Here is a 24,606-nt window from a genome sequence, read left to right as displayed (position 1 = left end):
CAGACCAATTGCTGCAGCCCTTAAGGAGTCCCACCTCCCAAATATAAACCACAGCTACCTGTTGCTGCCTCATTCCCACTCTCTTCCTGTGGAAGATTTTTGGAAGCTGTCCTCCGCAGATGTATTTGTGGATTATTGCTTAACAGTTTGTCGACGAAGCCACAAGGTAACGTCTGAATGCAATTTTTCTTCTGCGTTTTTGTTGAGTGGCAATTTAATTGTCTCTCCTCTCTCATGGGAGAAGAGATTATGGAGTAAGCCCGTACACATGGGGGGAGTTGATGGACGAGGCATCCTCAGCTCTTCCCCCGCTGTTTGAAGACCAGTTAGCGGGAGAGGAAGACGATGGCAAGGATGAAGTTCCCCTGTGCAAGTTGATCTGGATCTCATTGAAGTCTCTAGCAGAGCCGCAGCCAGACTGTCGTTAGAGTGGCCAACCCAGCTGGCAGGCCCAGGAGCTGTTTGAGATCTGTATGATGGAAAAAGGCTCCAGTCACATCTCCCGCCAGCGAGGCAATTTATTCCGGCCGTACCAGATTGTGTGGTTAAAATGAAGATATTTTGGGACCAACCCTTCTCACACCGGGTGCCCGTTAAGGGTTTCTCGAGACTGGATGTTCCCTCATGTAACTGTCGGTTGCGAACCACTTGAACCCATGTCGCTGGTCAACTTTCTCTTCCGCCGGGGCTTCATTGCTGGCAAAAACAGAGTGCTTCGCAGCCTCCATTTTTCAAAAAGTATACAGATTCTCAGCATTAGTGGTTTGGGTTCTTGATGCGACGTCTCTCCTCACGGCCTACCAGGCTGGGTTATTAGAGGTTATGGGACATCAGTTGGATTTGGGATCTCCCATCCCAGCACTTTTGGAGGTGATTTGCATAATCACGTATCTGAATTTGTGTTCGTCACGCAGCGCAGTTCAGAGCTGTGGGTGAAACATGGGCTTGGCTGTTGTGTGAGAAAGAGCTTTGTGGCTGAGTCTGTCGGGACTTTCAGACAATGAAAAATTTGAGTTTTTAGATGCCCCCATGGATCCGGATGCTCCACAGCTATGCGCCAACAGTACGACATTTGGAAGGAGGGAGAGACGTTTGACGTTTTGTCTCCAGAGAAAGCCCACACCACGATCTTACCAGCCAAACCAAGGAGGTTTCAGGGCCTCCGAGAGAGAAGGACAGTCTGTCTACCAGCCTTCTCGTCCAGCCCCAGCTCAATAACCGGGTAATACGGCTCCGCAACAGAAACCGGGCCACTCTAAACCCATAAATATACAGTAGAAGCCAAAAGAAGACCACTGTGGCTGCATGCTGTTGACCTGCAGAGTCATACAGTTCAGCAGTCTCAGGACAGAAGTTTACACTTTCGATTTTCACATTAATGTTTTATTTGAATGGTATCTGCAACATTTAATTGTCTTGTTTACATCAACACATTTATTTATATCTTTTAATATGATTATTAGTGGTTTGTCCAAAAAATAATGATAATTTACGATATGTTTCTTCTTAATAATTACTTTGTGTGGTATTGGAGATGAGTATACATTTATACCAAGTAGGCTACTGTGTACCTAAGCATTTTACAGCAACTTTACCTTATTAATTAAACTCTTTGCCAAACCCAACGTTAAGCACAATATCCCCCGAGAAGTTTGATTCATTAAAGCATAAAAAAAAACAATATAAGCAGCACTCCACACCGATCATGTCAAGTTTTTTTTTTTTTTTTTTTTTAATGTATCTTGGCTTGTTCTCTGGTGTTAACTCATCATTATGTCTCTGCTGGAGCTGCTGTTGTGATGATATGATGATGATTTAGTCTTGAATCCACTCAGATGTGTCTCAAACACACTAAACCACGTATCCAGTAGCATTTGGTCGACTGCAGCCACAGTGGTCTTCTTTAAGCTTCTATATTTGTTGGTTGAAAGGTGATGAAAAAAATTTCGGGTTTTTTGTCTTTGTCTAAAGTGCAAAAAACTACATAACAGCTTTTCGTCATGCTTTTCGTTGTAAGAATAGCCAAATCATTTGGACATTTCTCCCCATTTTTTCTCATAGGAATGAATTAGCAACTATGGAATCGATTACCCCCACGCTAAACCACAATCAAATGCGCACGAGGCAATATCCACCAGAGTTCAGCAAGATGTGATATGATTGGTGGATTAAAAGCTCAATGTGATTGGCTAAAAAGGACTTCCACAAAAAAATGCTATTGTTGAATCAAAACCTGGCAGGAAAGATTCAAAATAGCCACACACAAATCCAAAGCGATCCACACATGTGACGATTTGCAAATGCTGATTCAACAATCTATAAAATAAATGTAACAACATTCACAAACGTTTTAATGCAAATTAATTCACGAACTTAATACAGTTGAAGTCAGAAGTTTACATACACCATAGCCAAATACATTTAAACTCAGTTTTTCACAATTCTTGACATTTAATCATAGAAAACATTCCCTCTCTTAGGTCAGTTAGGATCACTACTTTATTTTAAGAATGTGAAATGTCAGAATAATAGTAGAGAGAATGATTTATTTATTTCATCACATTCCCAGTGGGTCAGAAGTTTACATACACTTTGTTAGTATTTGGTAGCATTGCCTTTAAATTGTTTAACTTGGGTCAGACGTTTTGGGTAGCCTTCCATAAGCTTCTCACAATAAGTTGCTGGAATTTTGGCCCATTCCTCCAGACAGAACTGATGTAACTGAGTCAGGTTTGTAGTCCTCCTTGCTCGCACACGCTTTTTCAGTTCTGCCCACAAATTTTCTATCGGATTGAGGTCAGGGCTTTGTGATGGTCACTCCAATACCTTGACTTTGTTGTCCTTAAGCCATTTTGCCACAACTTTGGAGGTATGCTTGGGGTCATTGTCCATTTGGAAGACTCATTTGTGACCGAGCTTTAACTTCCTGGCTGATGTCTTGAGATGTTGATTCAATATATCCTCAGAATTTTCCTTCCTCATGATGCCATCTATTTTGTGAAGTGCACCAGTCCCTCCTGCAGCAAAGCACCCCCACAACATGATGCTTCCACCCCCATGCTTCACGGTTGGGATGGTGTTCTTCAGCTTGCAAGCCACACCCTTTTTCCTCCAAACATAACGATGGTCATTATGGCCAAACAGTTCAATATTTGTTTCATTAGGCCAAAGGACATTCCTCCAAAAAGTAAGATCTTTGTCTACATGTGCACTTGCAATTTGTAGTCTGGCTTTTTTATGGGGGTTTTGGAGCAGTGGCTTCTTCCTTGCCGAGCAGCCTTTCAGGTTATATCGATATCGAACTTGTTTTACTGTGGATATAGATACTTGTCTACCTTTTTCCTCCAGCATCTTCACAAGGTCCTTTGCTGTTGTTCTGGGATTGATTTGCACTTTTCGCCCCAAACTCCGTTCATCTCTAGGAGCGGTATGATGGTTGCATGGTCCCATGGTGTTTATACTTGCATACTATTATTTGTACAGATGAACGTAGTACCTTCAAGCATTTGGAAATTGCTCCCAAGGATGAACCAGACTTGTGGAGGTCCACAATTTTCTTTCTGAGGTCTTGGCTGATTTCTTTTGATTTTCCCATGATGTCAAGCAAAAAGGCACTGAGTTTGAAGGTAGGCCTTAAAATACATCCACAGGTACACCTCAGTTTGACTCCAGATAGCCTATTAGCCAATTGCCTAAAGGCTTGACATCATTTTCTGGGGTTTTCAATGTTGCTCAAAGGCACAGTTAACTTAGTGTATGTAAACTTCTGACCCACTGGAATTGTGATATAGTCAATTAAATGTGAAACAATCTGTAAACAATTGTTGGAAAAATTACTCATGTCATGCACAAAGTAGATGCCCTAAACAACTTGCCAAAACTATAGTTTGCTAATATGAAATCAGTGGAGTGGTTAAAAAATGAGTTTTAATGACTTCAACCTAAGTGTGTATAAACTTCTGACTTCAAATGTATATGGCCTAAGAAGACTTGAATTTAGTGCACAAGACGTATGTACTACTTTTATGGTACTTTTGATGTGCTTTTTTGTACATTTATGGAGCTTAACAGCTACTGATCACACTTCCAATGTTTAAAAAAGAGCAGGTGTGAACATTCTGCTAAACTTGTCCATATCATACAGGTTTTGAATGACGTGAGAGTGAGTAAATTATGACAGAATTGTAATTTTTCTGTTAACTATTCCTTCATTTGTTTATGTAAGCTCTTGGTGTGTTGTCCAAACAGAACTTTGTTTTTGGTTTGTTAATTTTCAGGGCACCGTCATGCCATCTGCTAATTTTGGCACATCCAAGTGGTGGTACAGATTCTTTTGACCCAAGCAAACATTCATACTGCTTCCTCTGTTTGTGTATACTGCTTTTTATCCCTTATTACTTGATCTGATTTTGGTACTTCATTTGTGTGGGTCTCTTCTCCCAGAATCAACTGGTCATCATCAAATAATTTCTGAGAGCTTTCCTGGCAGGTTCAAACATTGTAGCTAATGAGGGACTGGACAGTGTTGTTGTTTTCTAGAGCAGCGTTTCTCAACTGGTGGATCGCAGGTCTATTGAGACTGAGAACAATGCCAAGGTTCTCCCATTAAAAATTTCTTGGCGGCCGCCAAAGTGAAATTTAGGGCTGGCGATGTAAATTTAAGGATAATCTCGCATTCATCTAAAGGCTTATCATCTGCACTTCGATATTTTCGCGGTGCGATTAAAGCTTTTGCACGAATTTAACAAAACTAGCTCGCGCTAATGATATGCTCTGCCCTCTGGTGCGCACGCGCAACAATCAAGCTCCCTTTGATATTGCGGCGCACAGACCTCAAAACTGATGTGACCCGTTGGAATTCTAGGGAGAGTTTTCTTTAAATCGCTATGGGGGACATAAAACCTCTCAAACAGTAGGCAGTCCCATTATGCTAAACAGCACTGAAGAGGAAAAGAGCAGCACTGTGCAGTAATAAGTTATGGCGTATTTTGACAAAAATGTTATAGTTTAATGTTAAAAAATCTATGAGGTCGAAACTATTAGACCTCATTTTTATAACAACAGTGGCAATTAGTTAAAATGTTTCGGCTACTACTTTTTTATAAATACTATAATTTATTATTATTATTATTATTTAAGACTAGCTACACTGACCTAACCATGTTAATGAGGAGACATCCATGGTCTTACCTGTGCTTATATGTCATTATTAAGTTTAGCAAATTATTAAGTTTTCATCCTGTGTAATATATGTTCTGTTTGAATGATGTATGAAATTAGGAAATAAATGGGATAAAGAAGATAATGGGCTCATATAAATAGTCTCTTCAATTTTTAAAAGGGGGAGAGAAAACTTCCTGTATCTTTTGTTGTTGACATCAACAACAAAAATAATGTCACTTGATTCATGCCCTATACTTGAAAACCATGAACAAAATGAATACATACAGGTTAGGTTTTTACTATGGTGGTTCGCCACTTGATGTCCAATGTAAAATCTGGGTCCCAAAGCAAAACCAGTTGAGAACTTTTCTAGAGCATCCTCTGGGCTTTCTGCATGTTCACATTAAAAATTCATTGAGCCGTTCATTTTCATTCTTTGTATTAAGTCAAGCTCTTTGTTAGTGCTTCAGGTACTTAAATTAAAGAAATAAACATTTTTTTTTTTGTTTTGTTTAAGGAACCAAATTTTCTTCTGCATACTTAAAACGGCAATATTCTACACTTTTGTAACATTTAGTTATTTTATTCCCCTGATGTGGACTCATGGTCTCTTACACCAAATACACTCATAAATTAATTTCATACAATCATTTTCCACCCCCTCTCTAACCCGAAGAATTAAACAGTCTGTTTTGTTACCGTACCTTTAAAGGGGTCATGACATGAGGAGTAAAATTTTCCTTGATCTTTTGATATATAAGTGTTGATTGTACTATAAAAACATACTGTAAGTTTCAGAACTCACTGCAAAAAGAGCATTTGTTGAAACAAAGTTGCCAAAACGACTCGTTCTCTACTTCCTCTACATTGTGATGTCACACTGGGGTAGAAATTTGCATCTAACTGCCTCCACAACAACACATCAACTTTACCTTATCAGTTCTGTGGCCCTGCCCAGTAGTTATGAGTAGTGAGATGACAAAGAGAGAGCAGGTCAGTCAAGAGTAGAGAGCCAGTCAGAACTGTGGGCATTTACTGTCAAGTCTTAAAAGGAGAAGCAGCACCAAAACAGAGCGTTTCTGACAGGGTCAGAATGAGGCTGGACAATGATCATATTTTACTAATATGTGACTGTTTCTTTTATTTGTGCAAAAATATTACAAGTAGTGCTGTCAGTAGATTAAAGTTTTTAATCGCGATTAATCTCATGATTTTTCATAGTTAATCATGATTAATCTCAGATTTTAAAAGTGCTGAAATTTGACTATATTTGCTTATTTATATACTTATTTCCTGTCAAAATGCATTTATTTCCTCCTTTGGAAAGGACACAGTAGAACAAAACATTATGTAACTAAAGCTTTATTAACATGTTTTAAAATTAAAGGGCTAGTTCACCCAAAAATTTCTCTCATTTACTCACCCTCATGCCATCCCAGATGTGTATGATTTTCTTTCATCTGCAGAACACAAATGAAGATTTTTAGAAGAATTTCTCAGCTCTTTTGGTCCATACAATGCAAGTGAATGGGTGCCAAAATTTTTATGATCCAAAAAGAACATAAGTCAGCATAAAGGATATCCATAAGACTCCAGTGTTTAAATCAATGTCTTCAGAAGTGATCATCTGTCAGTCTCCACTGTAAACTTTCACTTTCACATTCTTCTTCTTGTGTTTTTGGTGATTCACATTATTCATGCATATCGCCCCCTACTGGGCAGGGAAATTAATTTCTACCAAAAAAGTACTTAAATATTGATCTGTTTCTCACCCACACCTATCATATCACTTCTGATGATATAGATTAAAACACCGGAGTCGTATGGATTGCTTTTATGATGCCTTTATGTGCTTTTTGCAGCGTCAAAATTTTGGCTCCCATTCACTTGCATTGTATAGACCTACAGAGCTGAAATATTCCTCTAAAATAATAATTTTTGTTCTGCAGAAGTCGTCATACACAAATCCTTTAGACTTTTTCAAATTCTAAGTTGGAAGTTGACTGATTGATAGAACTACTATTCATTGGAATTTGCATTAAATCTGTTCCTCCACAATATTTATCATCATCAGGCTGTCTTTTCACTTTGGATAAGGAATGCACATGATTTGTTTCAGGGCAGCTAGCACCACGTTGAACTTCATATGAAAACCACAGCTTGTTCTGCTTTTAGCGCTGGCACTGCTGCTGGAAATATAATTCATCCGAATTGTCTGGTAATCATTAGCTGACGATTCAGAAGCTTGGCGGCAACAGGTACAAAGTTGAGATTGTCCAATTTGAGCGGAACGTCAACAGACCCTCTACAGGAGAACAAGCTGCGCAGCAGGCTTGTAAGAATTGACATGCTTATGTGGTAAAATGCTGACTTACAAAAGACACAAAGAACTTAACTTTTGTCACAAGTCCCATCAGCACTTGTTTTATAAGAGGTTCTTTCTCCGGCACTGTTGTGTGTTTGTTTGTAGCGTGTGTAGAGTGTAATGCCCCCGATGGACACATTGCAAGGGTTCCGCCCTCTAACAAGTGTTTAGAACTGACACGGTGCTGAATATAATGTCTAAATCTAATGTGCCCTAATCGCGATTGAGGAAAAAATTAACGTGTTATACATTTTAAATTAATCTCATGCGTTGACAGCACTAATTACAAGTGAACCTCAAGGAATATATTAAAATAATAAAAAGGCATGTCATGTGCCCTTTAAGACATCTGTAAGTAAATTACCTCTGTTATTAGGCCTGTCGCGATTATTAAATAATCGTCTGATCGCGGTTATTTGAGATAACCGTGATTATTGTGCACTTTAAATTCCAGTCACATTTCAATGCCCAAATAAGGGAATTTGAAGCGAATACACAGTATAAATACCATCAATGGGACATTTGTGTGTCATTCAGTTGAACTCTGAGTGTCACTGTGGCGCACCGCAGATGTCAACCAGAGCAGCAACTGTCCGGAAGAGCACGTAAACCACTTCTCAAGTGCTCTGATGCACACACTGTCAGCAGAGGCTTGCGCCAAACACCCATGAAAATATAAGCAAACAAATATAAACTTTGATAGTGAACACAAAGCGCTCCGGTTTCACTTTATTTTAACGATCATGTGATGGAAAATGTTCCTGGTCATATTAGGTTCATACATGCTGTTTTAATGACATGCAGTGACACAGAGGAGACATGCTTTACTCTTTTTCTGTGGAGTGATAAAATAAATCTCAAAGGTTTTGCTTCATGAGAAATAAGGGCTTGTGGGTTTAATCAACATGTGAATGGGAAGAAACTAGAATAGAAATAGTTTAGTATTGCATAATATAATTTTTGTTTATTTTATTTTTTTACATAAGTTCCAAATGCAACAGTGTAAATGTAAAATTGACCAAAAATAAAGTTGACCAAAAAGAGAGACTTTAGAAATATTTTGATATTCAAAACATTATTTTTCATGTCATTCATAAGTTTTTTTTAAAGCCTTAAAAGGAAATCATATTTCCCTATTTTATTATTTGATTCATATATTTGAAGTTAAATATGTAAAATGACTTCTTAAGGTTTATGAAGCACAAATACACCTTAAGAAATATGACAATTAATTGTGAAAGCCCTAAAAGAGACAATTAATAGTCAAGATTTGCAATCATTTGTTTGACACTTAATCATCAGCCAAATTTCATAATCGTGACAGCTATGATTGGCTAACCTCTTTGCATGTGAAATGAGTCACCACACCCCCTCCAAGTAGGTGAATACTGAATAGGCACTCTGGAAGTATTGGTCTTAGAAGATCTCAAATATGGAAAAACTCTATCTGTCTTTGTAGAAGCACTGTTTATTGTCTGGTTTGATATGTGTTAATGCTTTATTTATGTAATTTCTCTTGCTATCTGTTTCTCTGTAGGTGGATGAGGATGTAGCATTAGATCAAGCTGTTAAGTTCTGCCAGATTCAAATGGCAACGTCGGCACAAAGACAGGTAAGACACACTCACTCTGGTCTTGCGCACAGGCATATATACAGTGCATCCGGAAAGTATTCACAGCGCTTCACTTTTTCCACATTTTGTTATGTTACAGCCTTATTCCAAAATGGATTAAATTCATTATTTTCCTCAAAATTCTACAAACAATACCCCATAATGACAACGTGAAAGAAGTTTGTTTGAAATCTTTGCAAATGTATTAAAAATAAAAAACGAAAAGTATTCACAGCCTTTGCCATGACACTCAAAATTGAGCTCAGGTGCATCCTGTTTCCACTGATCATCCTTGAGATGTTTCTACAACTTGACTGGAGTCCACCTGTGGTAAATTCAGTTGATTGGACATGATTTGGAAAGGCACACACCTGTCTATATAAGGTCCCATAGTTAACAGTGCATGTCAGAGCACAAACCAAGCCATGAAGTCCAAGGAATTGTCTGTAGACCTCTGAGACAGGATTGTATCGAGGCACAGATCTGGGGAAGGGTACAGAAAAATTTCTGCATCATTGAAGGTCCCAATGAGCACAGTGGCCTCCATCATCCATAAATGGAAGAAGTTTGGAACCACCAGGACTCTTCCTGAGCTGCCGCCCGGCCAAACTGAGCGACTGGGGGAGAAGGCCTAGTCAGGAGGTGACCAAGAACCTGATGGTCACTCTGACAGAGCTCCAGCATTTCTCTGTGGAGAGAGGAGAACCTTCCAGAAGAACAACCATCTCTGCAGCACTCCACCAATCAGGCCTGTATGGTAGAGTGGCCAGACGGAAGCCACTCCTCAGTAAAAGGCACATGACAGCCTGCCTGGAGTTTGCCAAAAGGCACCTGAAGGACTCTCAGACCATGAGAAACAAAGATTGAACTCTTTGGCCTGAATGGCAAGCGTCATGTCTGGAGGAAACCAGGCACCGCTCATCACCTGGCCAATACCATCCCTACAGTGAAGCATGGTGGTGGCAGCATCATGCTGTGGGGATGTTTTTCAGCGGCAGGGACTGGGAGACTAGTCAGGATCGAGGGAAAGATGAATGCAGCAATGTACAGAGACATCCATGATGAAAACCTGCTCCAGAGCGCTCTGGACCTCAGACTGGGGTGAAGGTTCATCTTCCAACAGGACAACGACCCTAAGCACACAGCCAAGATAACAAAGGAGTGGCTACGGGACAGCTCTGTGAATGTCCTTGAGTGGCCCAGCCAGAGCTCAGACTTGAACCCGATTGAACATCTCTGGAGAGATCTGAAAATGGCTGTGCACCAACGCTCCCCATATAACCTGATGGAGCTTGAGAGGTCCTGCAAAGAAGAATGGGAGAAACTGCCCAAAAATAGGTGTGCCAAGCTCGTAGCATCATACTCAAAAAGACTTGAGGCTGTAATTGGTGCCAAAGGTGCTTCAACAAAGTATTGAGCAAAGGCTGTGAATACTTATGGACGTGATTTTCTTTTTTTTTTTCTTTTTTTTTTCTTTTTTATAAATTTGCAAAGATTTCAAACAAACTTCTTTCACGTTGTCATTATGGGGTATTGTTTGTAGAATTTTGAGGAAAATAATGAATTTAATCCATTTTGGAATAAGGCTGTAACATAACAAAATGTGGAAAAAGTGAAGCGCTGTGAATACTTTCCGGATACACTGTATCAGGAAATAATATTCACTGGGCTGATTTTCCTTCTAGAATGCAAATCCAATACTCTCTCTATTCACTATAGAGATTTAGCTGGAAAGTGAGCAGACTCACAGTCCGGATGTTTTCACATTTGGCTCTGCTACCTCTCTCTCTCTTTCTCTCTCTCTTGCTCTCTCTCCCTCCCTCCACACAAACACACAGGCATTTCTGTCTTTTCTGAGTCATTAATGAGCGCATTAATTATGCACTAATTATATATAATATGCATTAATTATGCACACCTTTTGCTACTATCCCTCCATTCTTCCCTCTTTTCAAACAATGACAACTTTTGTTAAGCAGCACAAAGAGAGAGTGTTTGGAATGGAATAGCTTGCTGCTTATTGTGTAGGATACACTGTATGCTACATAAAATTAAATTTTACTATTACTAAATTATAAATGTTATAATTTACACTATTGTTTATACTAACATTTATAACTACTTTATAAATGTTATCATGATTAAATACTAAATAATGTTTAAAATAGTAGTATGCTAAACCTGGAACATTTCACTTGCGTTTTTTTTTAAATTATTATTATTTTATTTTTATTTTTTTACATTTTCTAAAATTATAAAATTTTCATGATTTTTGGCCTGTTTCCTCTTTTAGGCTGAAACCGAAAAATGTCATTTTCAGCCAAAACTGTCTGTTGCCCAAAATTTCAGTGCTTTGCTAATGTTTAATTTAGCAAGTGCCATTTAGTTAGATACCCAGAAATGATTAAATATGATTGCTTTGCATTTTACTCCTTTTTTGTGTAAAATCAACTTTTGTCTGTTTGATGAAATAATTAGTCAAGAACGAAATGTTAAAAATCATGTTTGAAATAGCTTCTCGTCATTAGTGACATTGGAAATGGAATACCAAGTTGAGCACGTTGCATTTTGTGATGCAGTACTGTATCCCACACAGTATATTGCATTATATACAGTATCCCTACAACAGTAAACTCTGTTGTATATAGTAAATTTTGCCAAATGTAGTCGTCATTTGGGTATTCCATGTGTACATATAACTTGCATACTTTGCACATTATGCATTCTGCAAGAATAGAGTAGTATAGTAGGATGCCATTCCAAGCATACCCAAAGACAGCGAGAAGGTTATATAGATTGGGCATATTTTGGGCAGAGTTAAATAGAGCCCTGCAGGCTGTGTTTGTTTCAGTTAGAGTGCAGCTGTGTATGAGAGAGAGAGAAATTCAGATCTTCTCTCCTGTATGAGAATGTTCTCTCTTTTGATTAGCCATTGATTAGTGTGCTTTAACTAGTCTGGGCAAAACATGTAAGAGTCTCTCTCTCTCTCTCTCTCTCTCTCTCTCTCTCTCTCTCTCTATCTCTATCTCTCTATCTCTCTATCTCTCTATCTCTCACCCACTCAACCAGCCTTCCACCCTTTCCCCCCCATTCAATCACTTTCATTCGGTATTGCTATCACTCATGCTGTCTGTTCATGTCTCTCTCCGGCACTCACTTTGCTCTAATGCGCCATTACTAACATATTTTCTCTCTGATAACCAACAGGTCGACCATGTTGCTCCACCATTAGTTTGCAGTACACTAAAACAACTAGGGATGCACAATGTCTCTGTGACCAGTTCAGCACCAGCCATTCTTATTTTTTATTTTTTTGTAATATCAGCACTATTTATTTTCATATATACAAATTTTCTATGAAAGGTTTTAAAAGTGCAACAGTTAACCATCTTTTTATCCCCACTGGATGCCCTCACTGCAAAAACAAAATTCTGTAGGAAACTCCTAGCCCTGACCCCTAACTGCATTATAATGTTTATTACATAATAAAGTTTTACATTATAATGTTTAATTATTATTTCACTTTAAGCATGTAAAATCCAATAGATCGGAGTTTAGGTATGAATTAGTGAAAAAGCAGGCACGTTAGTATAGATTTACGTCTATACTCTCTGAAATCATATCAATTACAGGCCAAAAAAAAAAAATCAAATGAAATATTACAAATATTACATATAAAATGACCATACCTGCCAACATCGGATTGTGAAAAATAGGGAGATTTTTGGGGGGTGTTATGGTGCGAGTAACGGCAGCCGGTGGTGTTTTTTGTGCCCCCCTAGGGTAAGATGGTGCCCCCGTAGGGAGTAGGTGAACCATGTAGATTGCGTAATATACGTATAGGCAGTGACAGTACTGGTCAGTAATACTACACTGAAGATGAATAATACCAAGAAATTGCCCCTGTATTCAGATGGTCCTTTACCACATCCTTCACAAATTTAGCAATAAATGCTTTTTGAGTTATTAATAGTAAAAAGTGTATATCATTTCATATATGCTGAGAACTTTTCTGACGCATGACTTGAAAAAAAAAATTCTATGTAGTAGTAAAATAGTAGTACTACTACTATATGTAGTTATTTTCTTTATTTTAATTTTTTTCCCTTCACCTTTACTTCTTGTCTTTATGACTCAGTGATTGTATTCATACATTGTTGGATCTGTATAATTTTGTACATTTTATTGAATATTTATATTGAACCTTCTGTTTCTCAATCATCTGGATCTTGAACGATTTCGCCGTGACGCCATCTGACCAGCTTATGGGACAAATCGCGTCCCGCATTGATTCGATACGGGATGCATCATTTCATATTTAAATAAGGGACAATCCCAAACAAGTGAAGTGTGGATGCAGAAAATCGTGAGTTTATCGGGAGAAATTGTAAATCGAGAGTACAGCGGGTGGAGGGGTGGATAATCGGGAGTAACACGGTAAAATCGGGAGTGTTGGCAGGTATAAAAATTACAATGTTTTGCCACTGTTTATTTAACGAATTCCCTATCTTTCTCGTAACAAAAATATATAATTTATTTATAGATAGACAGACAGACCGACCGATCGACAACTATTCAATCCCGGAAACATTATACAGGGATAAGACGTTGTATTTTCATTGGCTGTTTCTCAATGTGCATTCTTTTGTGTTCTTACGTTCTCATGGACTTGTTCTACGTCATCATCCACTGCCGAAGTTAAATTCCAATCCTCAAGAACGCAATAACCGAGAATGCAGGAAATTACCCGGATGTGTCCTTGAAATTGAGGATGCATCGGATGGTGACTTGTGGGCAAGAACTTGGTACTACGGTGGCAGATGAAGGACATTTATCGTTTTGTTTTTCCTCAAGAGTTTCCCGCTGTAAGCTCGCAAAAGTCTGATGGCTCGTGAGAGTCGTTATACTCCGTCAACATTTGTTGTTTTTTGGCCATCATTTTAATATAGTAATAAACATGGAGAAAACGAGTGTTTACAGACTTTATTCTTTGAATGTGCCACTAGTCCTGCAAAACCTCACTGGTGTGACGATATTAATGCTGTCACTGGTGTTAATGCCAGTAGTTCTCTCACTGGATTAAAATGTGCTGTGACGGTTAATTGCGCAACAGGAAGATCGCAGAACATTTCAGATGCGTTCTAAGTCCTCCTGTCCTTCCAAGTTCGTTCTTCCAAGGTAGCTAGGCAAGACTTGTCTTCATAAGAACACAAGTCCATTCTCTGCTTTCTCTTAGAATTGAGAAACACCCATTATCTTGTGTCTACCATCAAACCTTTTGCCGACCGCTGTCTATGTTTAAAGTATCCCAAAAACCACAACCCGTGATTCTATCATTTTAACCTGCAATTGTGTTTTTACATTTCAAAACCCCAGTAAACGGGTCTAGCGACACCCCTGATTATAACCCTGTTATTGGCCTACATCCCTCTGCTCTATTTTTTATTGTTGGTCTGTGTACTTTTGTGTCCGATGGACACTTTTGGAGCATCTCACTTTGTTTGCGTAGCATCTCATTAGATTTCAGCATCTCTAGTCATGAGCGCTGTGTTTTTCAGGATGCTATGTCAAATTAAACGCAGTTTGAAACTTTGAAAAACACATCTCGAGATCCCCGCATTCTGTTGCGCTCAGTCCAGCTGTCATTGATTACAAAAGCGAATCTGTCTGTGGAAGGCTGAGCTGCCTGTTGCTTTCGTTGGTTTGACGAGGTGTGTACATCAAGGTGGTACATCAAGCTTAAATTGCTCCAGTCCTTATTACAAAATTTACGAACAGGTCGGATGCATGATTAAATGTATACATTTTTTGTGCGTTATTTATATTTATATTTATATCATATATATTTATATGTTATATGTATATAATTTATATTGTTGTGTGCAAAATAAATTTTCATCAATACTTTGGTTTGGCTATGTAGCAAAGTTATGCTGGTTAAGCAACCATCTTCTTTTGGTCAGTGTTTTTTATAGTATGATATGCTCACAACATTAGTGAATAGTCAATAAAATCAGATTCATCCTTTTTAGAGATGATTTGTTTATTCAGCAGGTCCTGTCTTGGTCATATACCTCAGAAGTGGTCTAGCTCTAAAGTATGCAGTGAAACAGGAAATGAAATGAGCCTGACAGTGGGAAGCGTGGGTTCAGACATTGGTTTGAGAGAGAGTGAGTGGGTGGGAGGGGGCTCATCAAAAAAGCTTCAGTGTATGTTGCATTATAGACTGCAGAGCATACCAGTCTCCATCTGACTATGTTAGTTTCGTTAAGACAACATTGGAAAATATTGGATGACTAAATTCAAACACAGCTGCGTAAACTCCTCATTTCATTCCAAATCATGTTTATCCTAAAATGCCCAGATTGAGAATTGGGTAATCTTCAGGTCCCAGCACAAACGGCAGACCGTTAAAGCTGTTTCTTACCAAATGTTAATTAGCGTTGCCATTTAGATGACGATTATATCTGAAGTGACTTTTACAGTGCACCTATCTCAGAGACACTTATTATAGGGAAAACAGATGGGGCTCGAGAGGTGCTTTGCACTGAAGCCCGTAAGAGCACAGTTAAGCCACTGTCACTAGGGCACGAGTCCTGAAGAGCATGCATACTGTAGAAGGAACACAAAATGATGTGGTCATGTAATATTTGCTTCTTATGACACTATTGTTTAGGGTAGGGTGGAAGGTCTTGTTGATTTAGAATCGATAAAGCATTATCTATACAACCTCATCTGTTTAGGTGAATATTTAACTCTCTTTTAGCAACGCACAGAGAACATTTCACCTTAGAACTGCGCAATACATGTAATGAACCACAAAATGTCATTTTGGAAAAATGTCGCCACAGTCATGTACGTTTTTTGTTTCAGAGGCATGGCAAGTTAATACATTTTACTAAAAGATTACGAACGGTTGTGGTGCAGTGTTGAATCATGTACAGCAAGACCAGGAATGTATATTAAGAAATTGATCCACAGTTTTCCTGACTAACCACTGGGCAGCTCCATAATTTTTTGCAATTATTATTTGCAAAGCAATGTAAAAACTACCAATACGAGCGTTCCAGATGGAGAACGACAGCTATTTTTAGTGTAAGGTGGGGCAGAATGAGTTCAGGCTGAACTTGTGCAGTTATTGACTGTCATAACACAAAGTAGTTTATTATATCCATGCAACTAACCTTGATCCATAAATTAGACTAGATTAGATTCATCTTTATTGTCATTGTGCCAAGTACAGGTACAGAGCCAATGAAATGCACAAGCATCCAACCAGAAGTGCAAGCAGCAATATAGATATATATACTCACTGAGCACTTTATTTGGAACACTGTACTAATACTGGGTAGGGCCTCCCTTTGCTCTCAAAACAGTCTCAATTCTTCATGACATGTTGGAAACATTCCTTTGAGATTCTGGCCCATGTTGACATGATTGCATCACACAATTTCAGCAGATTTGTCAGCTGCACATTCATGCTGTGAATATCCCATTCTACCACATCCCAAAGGTGTTCTATTGGATTCAGATCCGGTGACTGGGAAGGCCCCTGAAGATAGTGAAATCACTGTCATGTTCATGAAACCAGATTGAGATGACTTTTGCTTTGTGACGTGGTGCATTATCATGCTGGAAGTAGCCATTAGAAGATGGGTAAATTGTGGCCATGAAGGGATGCACATGATCAGCAACATACTCGAATAGGCTGTGGCATTCAAGCGATGATTAATTGGCATTAACGGTCACCAAAATGTGCCAAGAAAACATTCCCCACCCCATTTCTCCACTGCGACCAGCCAGGACTGTTGACATAAGGCTGGTTGGGTCCATAGATTTATGCTGTTGATGCCAAATTCTGACCCTACCATCTGTGTACCTTAGCAAAAATTGACATTCATCAGACCAAGCTAAGTTTTCCAGTCTTCAGCTGTCTAGTTTGGTGAGCCTGTGCGATTTTATTTATTGCACTGCTGCCACACAATTGGCTGATTAGATAATCGCATGAATAAGTGGGTGTACAGGTGAATAAAGTGCTCGGTGAGTGTATAATATATATACATAATTTATGATAAAGTGCAAATTTTAAAAGATGCAAATGGTAGACCGGTCAGTGCACATAACTAAATAGTATAAACAGAATATACAGAAGGTGCTTGACAATGAATGAGGTAGAAAAGGCAGGTAATTAATACATTGCAAATTAATTTTAAAAATACAAAATATATACAGTGGTTATATGTTTAAATGTGCAAAAATTACTGTGAAAATAACAAGTTTAACATAGTTTCACGTCATCCACCCACTCCTTAAAGGTGCTGTAAGCGATTTTAGCGTTCTGAAGCTTTCACGTGACTGCGCCGTTGAATTAGCCACACCCCCTCATTCCAAAATACCTCCCTCCAGTGATAATTTTGAGACCAAAATTAGGCAAAAGAGCAGCATTGTTTATTGCTGTGACTGTCAAATTAACAGTTGCACAATAGTGCCCTCAACTGACATACATTATGAATCATAGCCTCAGTGATCTCCTTTCTGCAGACTGTAGCGCAATGACGTAGTGAATTTAATCCACTACGTAGTCGACTTCAATGACTTACTGGATCTTTTTAATGTGCATGTGCACAGCTACATATTATATTAGATTCTCTTTACAATATTATATTATTTAGTGTTGTCAGTGTGGTACAGTGCATCCGGAAAGTATTCACAGCGCTTCACTTTTTCCACATTTTGTTGCTACAGCCTTATTCCAAAATGGATTAAATTCATTATTTTCCTCAAAATTCTACAAACAATACCCCATAATGACAACATGAAAGAAGTTTGTTTGAAATCTTTGCAAATGTATTAAAAATAAAAAACGAAAAAAAAATCACATGTACATAAGTATTCACAGCCTTTGCTCAATACTTGTTGAAGCACCTTTGGCACCAATTACAGCCTCAAATCATTTTGAGTATGATGCTACAAGCTTGGCACACCTATTTTTGGGCAGTTTCTCCCATTCTTCTTTGCAGGACCTCTCAAGCTCCATCAGGTTGGATGGGGAGTGTCGGTGCACAGCCATTTTCATATCTCTCCAGAGATGTTCAATCGGGTTCAAGTCTGAGCTCTGGCTGGGCCACTCAAGGACATTCACAGAGTTGCCCTGTAGCCACTCCTTTGTTATCTTGGCTGTGTGCTTAGGGTCGTTGTCCTGTTGGAAGATGAACCTTCGCCCCAGGCTGAGGTCCAGAGCGCTCTGGCGCAGGTTTTCATCAAGGATGTCTCTGTACATTGCTGCATTCATCTTTCCCTCGATCCTGACTATTCTCCCAGTTCCTGCCGCTGAAAAACATCCCCACAGCATGATGCTGCCACCACCATGCTTCACTGTAGGGATGGTATTGGCCAGGTGATGAGCAGTGCCTGGTTTCCTCCAGACATGATGCTTGCCATTCAGGCCAAAGAGTTCAATCTTTGTTTCTCATGGTCTGAGAATCCTTCAGGTGCCTTTTGGCAAACTCCAGGCGGGCTGTCATGTGCCTTTTACTGAGGAGTGGCTTCCATCTGGCCACACTACCATACAGGCCTGATTGGTGGAGTGCTGCAGAGATGGTTGTTCTTCTGGAAGCTTCTCCTCTCTCCACAGAGAAACGCTGGAGCTCTGTCAGAGTGACCATCGGGTTCTTGGTCACCTCCCTGACTAAGGCCCTTCTCCCCCAGTCGCTCAGTTTGGTTGGGCGGCCAGCTCTAGGAAGAGTCCTGGTGGTTCCAAACTTCTTCCATTTACGGATGATGGAGGCCACTGTGCTCATTGGGACCTTCAATGCTGCAGAAATTTTTCTGTACCCTTCCCCAGATCTGTGCCTCGATACAATCCTGTCTCGGAGGTCTACAGACAATTCCTTGGACTTCATGGCTTGGTTTGTGCTCTGACATGCACTGTTAACTGTGGGACCTTATATAGACAGGTGTGTGCCGCCTTCCAAATCATGTCCAATCAACTGAATTTACCACAGGTGGACTCCAATCAAGTTGTAGAAACATCTCAAGGATGATCAGTGGAAACAGGATGCACCTGAGCTCAATTTTGAGTGTCATGGCAAAGGCTGTGAATACTTATGTGATTTTTTTTTTTTTTATATATATATATATTTGCAAAGATTTCAAATAAACTTCATTCACGTTGTCATTATGGGGTATTGTTTGTAGAATTTTGAGGAAAATAATGAATTTAATCCATTTTGGAATAAGGCTGTAACATAACAAAATGTGGAAAAAGTGAAGCGCTGTGAATACTTTCCAGATGCACTGTATATAGCCTGTACGCTATATTTTGTTTGACAGGTTATATTAGCCTAGTGGCTACTAAAATGTAGTAGTTTAACTACTGATGGTAGACATCTGTGTCTGTATAAGCTTTAATGTTTAAATTCATCCATATAACAAATGTTATTTTCTCTCTGGCAGCTTCAAAGTTTGGTCTTTATTTGAAATACTGGATATATGCATTGTTTTGTATTTTATCTCCACGAAACTACTTGTGCCGTATTGTAATCGACCATAGCAGGATGCATAAAGATAAACGTTTTCTTCATTTTAGTCTTGTCATCTTAAGTATATAAGACATGTTATACTAAAATAAGATTTTAATCACAAATCAAATTAAAGAAGAAATAGGGCTGTATATGTTCTTGAAACAGAATCAAAGGAATGAAAAAAACAAAACAAAAACATAATAGTTATTATCCATACCAAACAATTCACTCCAAATAGTCAGCAACCTCGCATATTCTTTAGAAGACTGAAATCCCCGAAGCTCAAAAGTTATTAATACACTATACTGTACTATTAATACAAAAAAAGGTTTAAGGAAATACAGTCATTATTGCACTCTCTTTATTTACACATAACGCTACATACTGTACATGCTGAATAAAATGTTTGCATTAAAACATCCAGTATATCACGGCTCCGAACGTTTTAAATCCATTAAAACATAGATTTAATCCTCTATGTAATGGATGTCCGTGACATAGTAGATGAAATCCACTACGTCATCGCGCTACAGTTCGCAGTGAGGACCTCTTGCAATGATCCGCTCCAAATGAGAACAAGCAAAATGATTGGCAGGTGAAAGGTCTGTGGACACATTTTTGTTTACAGCTGTCACAGAGACCTGTGAGATATCTCAGGACACTTATTTCATTAATATCTTTAAGGGAGTAGGAACTTTTTTTGCATACTTTTCCATAAAAAATCACTTACAGCAACTTTAAAGGAATATTCTGGGTTCAGTACAAGTTAAAGGTGCACTCAGCGATTCCTGAGAAACACTGTTGATATTTGAACTCAACTGCTAAAACAAACACACCCCTCCCTTCAGTGCTCCTTTGGAAGCTCCGCCCCCCAAATTCATGCACGCAAATTCATTCCTTTTACCTCTCGGAGGTCTCTCCACTGCTGAAAAGCCTCGCCGATGTTGACGCGGCTCCTAGCCCTCGACTTATCATAATCATAGTTTTTAGTTTATATTCGTCTGACCTTTTTCTCTTGGTCAGTTTCTCAGCCATTTGTCCTCCTTGGAGTTTAGAAAGTTCGCATCAGCCAGATTTGCTGTCACTCTTCTAGTGAATTTCCCTCTCGCTCTGCCCCCACCCCCCCATCCTGTGCATGTGCAAGAACCACCCCTTGTTGCTGATTGGCTGGAGTAGTGTTGTGTTGATCGGTCTGATCCATTTTGTTTTTGTCCCATTTACAGAGCCAGGGCTGTGTACAAATACTAGATTTTTTTTTCAGCCCCACCCACAGAACGGACAGCTAGCAGACTGTGAGAAGATATCTGCAGAATTTGATAAAAAGTGTATCGGATTAGAATTACTGAGTGCATCTTTAAGCTCAGTCGACAGCATTTGTGGCATTATGTTGATTACCACAAAAATGTATTTTGACTCGTCCCTCCTTTAAAAAAAAGCAAAAATCGAGGTTACAGTGCGGCCAATGGGGGGCCAATTTTTGGAGGGTGTAAAGACAGAAATGTGAAGCTTATAATTTTATAGAAGCACTCATGTATTATTTGAGCTGTAAATAGTTGTTTCTACAGTCGTTTCAGGCTTTTAAGGTTTATGGCATTATGTCGTCATGGCAGCAAAGTTGTAAAATGGGATATAACTTTACACAGAAAAGGGAAGTGATTTTTTTTCCACACTGAAATCATGTTTACATGCATATTGTTTTTGTCTTGTGGCTATACTTTTGAAACAGTGAGTAGTTGAACATTTACAGATTGGCCCCCATTCAGTTCCATTGTAAGTGCCTCACTGCAACCTTGATTTTTGCTTTTTTTTAAAGAAAAGGTGGGACGAGTCTAAATTAATTTTTGTGGTAATCAACATTATGCCACAAATGCTGCCGATTAAGCTTAACTTGTATTGACCCTGGAATATCTCTTTAAACTTTGACAACTTTTGACAATGTTTTACAAATTTAATATGCTAAACATTGCATTATCACGCTAAGAACATACACTGATGAGAGTGAAAACAATGGAGACCAGAAAACATAAACAGTCTTAAGTCTTCTGCGTTCAGGAAAAAGGTGGATGGGGTCAATTTTGATTGCTCAAGAGCACAATGGCGATATGGATCAACCCTTTCATGGTTTGAACTTACAACCTTATGGTTCCTTGCTCTGATTGATAACCAGTATGCTACACCACCACCCCTCTTCTGACATAAAACCAGCCACGCCAAGTCCATGTGCTGCATCCAGCCCCTTTTACACCTACGTAATTCCTCAATTGATGTAATTGCTGAAGGTCCATTAACATGTTTGGTGTTCATTAACTTGCTGTCAGTGGTTCGCTGTCTCTGTGTGCTGTCTGCTGCTCACAGACAATAAAGAGCTCTCTCTCTCTCTCTTCTTTCATTCTCCAGGTGCTCTGAAATTAGAGTTGTCATTTAAGGCTTAAGGGGGAGACGAGGAGAGCTGCGGTTGTTTTGAGGCACGCTGAATGTTGGTGTTTGTGTCATCCTGTGGCTTTTAGAGTGTAGGAGAAAGAGAGGAAGTAGAAAACAGTACGATAGAGAGAATAAATATCGTTCAAAATCGCTCACTCTCAATTTATGTGTCGGTGTTTTCAGGGCTTTTGGGTTTTTTCATGACTCAATGTGAACAATATCATAAAAATCCATAGTGATCATTAGAATAACTTACCATGGTAACATACTGTAGTTCTGCCAACATACCAAGTGTCACTGTTACCATTGCTTGTTTTTAGGTTTAGGGTTATAAAACAAACTCGTCCCGCACCGTTTGTACGACAGACATGAATTATACCTTGTGTGCAACGACTTTTTCTAAATGTGTACTTTTTTAAAGGGGGAATTTACTTGGTTTGTACAATTTTGCACTGTTTCTGATTATTTGTCATTTGCTTTCTCCAAATGACTGTTTGGCTCCCCTAAAGCCTGTTTTCTTGCTATTACTATATTCAGCCTCATAGCTTCATTAGCATATCACTTTATCTGATATGCTTTTGCACACGTGAAGAGGTTAATACACAATGAAGCACACAAACTTGCATACATGTGCGCATGTGGCCGAACACGTTGTGTTGCGAGGTTTTGTATATTATAGCATGCTGAACCTTGCCCAAGTGTTTCCATAGTAACTGGTTTGTGCCAACGCACCTCCTGTTCTCCATGCAGCATAACTCTACACGTGTAACTGAACCCTACCATTAAATTAAACACCTTCTGTGGTGTAATGCTACATTTAAACAACCCTACGCTTTTCTCTCCTTTCTCCTCTAACTCAATGAGGACTGGCCTCTTTGAGTTAGAGCATTTGGCCCCCTAGTGGTCAAAAGATGGTGGTTGTTCATAAATAATTGTGAGCATATTGACAAACACTCAGTATGAATATTGAGGAAAATGTTAGAGTTGGGGTACTCGAGTTTGGACTCTGACTCGGATGCATTTTTACTCAGACATGACTTGGACTCATGCCTTTGGGACTCTGGATTTTTTGAGTCTAGCCGAGTTAATGAACACATCTCTGTCTGCATGCAGCTGTATTAGCCTCTAAAGTCGTAGATGTAGCCAGAGTTGTTTCACTGTGTTTAAGCAAACACACACATGCACACACATACGCACGTGTACAGGCACACTCATCAGCCATCCAATATGCTTGAATGTTACTACAGAGACTACTGTATAACATCGACTACCGAGGTGGCTGGCATGACGAAAACATATGGACGTGTATGTATCCAATTTAATAGAAACTAAACAAGGCAGTTTCACACGACACGGGACCTGACAACTGGTAAAATTGCGTGTGGCATTTTTGCAGCCAAGACGGTGCTCGCATTGCAGTTTCATCTTGGTTCAAAACTTACATGGCCCTAATATTAGCAGTGGGCTTTTCCATTGTTTCTGGATGTAGCATTTGCAGTCAAATCATGAGATGTAACTTCTGAGTGTGTGTAATTACTACTGTGTTGACACATTTGTATGTATTGTATTTTCCCAAATCAGTCGGCAGATAGAGAAAAAAGAATCATAAAGAAATCTCAGTATATACTATTATTTCTTTAGATAGGGGTAATTTTAAATAAAATTAAATTGAATTGACAAATTGAAAATGAAGTAGAAATAAAAACTAAATTCAAATTCGAAACATAATAACCTTGGTTGTAGTGAAAAAAACAGCTTTCACTTTCTTTAGTCTATGTTTGAGTGGAGGGGAAAAAGCAACAAATAATTAAAATGTCAGCAGAACATGATAAGAATTGTGTTGAAGGACAGTTTTGTCTTCATACACCCAGAGCATATGCTTTCATTCTGAAACCACTTTGAAGTCTGTTCAGCAGGAAACTAAAGTTGGGGGGGGGGGCAAAATCAAAAGTAACGGTCAGTATCTGGTGTGGCCACCCACTGCATTAAGTACTACAGTGCATCTCCTCCTCATGGACTGCACCAGATTTACCAGTTCTTGCAGTGAGATGTTACCCCACTCTTCCACCAAGGCACTTGCAAGTTCCTGGACATTTCTGGGGGGAATGGCCCTAGCCCTCACCCTCTGATCCAACAGGTCCCAGACGTGCTCATTGGGATTGAGATCCAGGCTCTTCGCTGGCCATGGCAGAACACTGACATTCCTGTCTTGCAGGAAATCATGCACAGAGCGAGCAGTATGGCTGGTGGCATTGTCATGCTGGAGGGTCATGTCAGGATGAGCCTGAAGGAAGGGTACCACATGAGGGAGGAGGATGTCTTCCCTGTAACGCACAGCATTGAGATTGCCTGCAATGACAGCAAGCTCAGTCCGATGATGCTGTGACACACCGCCCCAGACCATGACGGACCCTCCACCCCCAAATCGATCTCGCTCCAGAGTTCAGGCCTCGATGTAACTCTCATTCCTTCAAGCCCTCAGTCCAGTCTCTCTCAGCCTATTGCAGACAGTCAGCACTGAT

At 39.3% G+C, this 24,606-nt stretch overlaps 1 protein-coding gene across 1 annotated transcript in view; it reads left to right on the top strand.

The window, feature by feature from the left end:
• LOC127424582 (calcineurin-binding protein cabin-1-like) overlaps positions 1 to 24,606 on the top strand; it is a 155,862-nt gene that overhangs the window by 116,515 nt on the left and 14,741 nt on the right. The window contains 1 exon segment of the mRNA XM_051669937.1: positions 9,066 to 9,140. Within this exon segment, the coding sequence (XP_051525897.1) occupies positions 9,066 to 9,140 (75 nt within the window).

The sequence above is a fragment of the Myxocyprinus asiaticus genome, chromosome 33 (genome assembly GCF_019703515.2).
Source record: "Myxocyprinus asiaticus isolate MX2 ecotype Aquarium Trade chromosome 33, UBuf_Myxa_2, whole genome shotgun sequence".
NCBI lineage: Eukaryota > Metazoa > Chordata > Actinopteri > Cypriniformes > Catostomidae > Myxocyprinus > Myxocyprinus asiaticus.
This window is presented reverse-complemented; position numbering and strand designations above follow the sequence as displayed.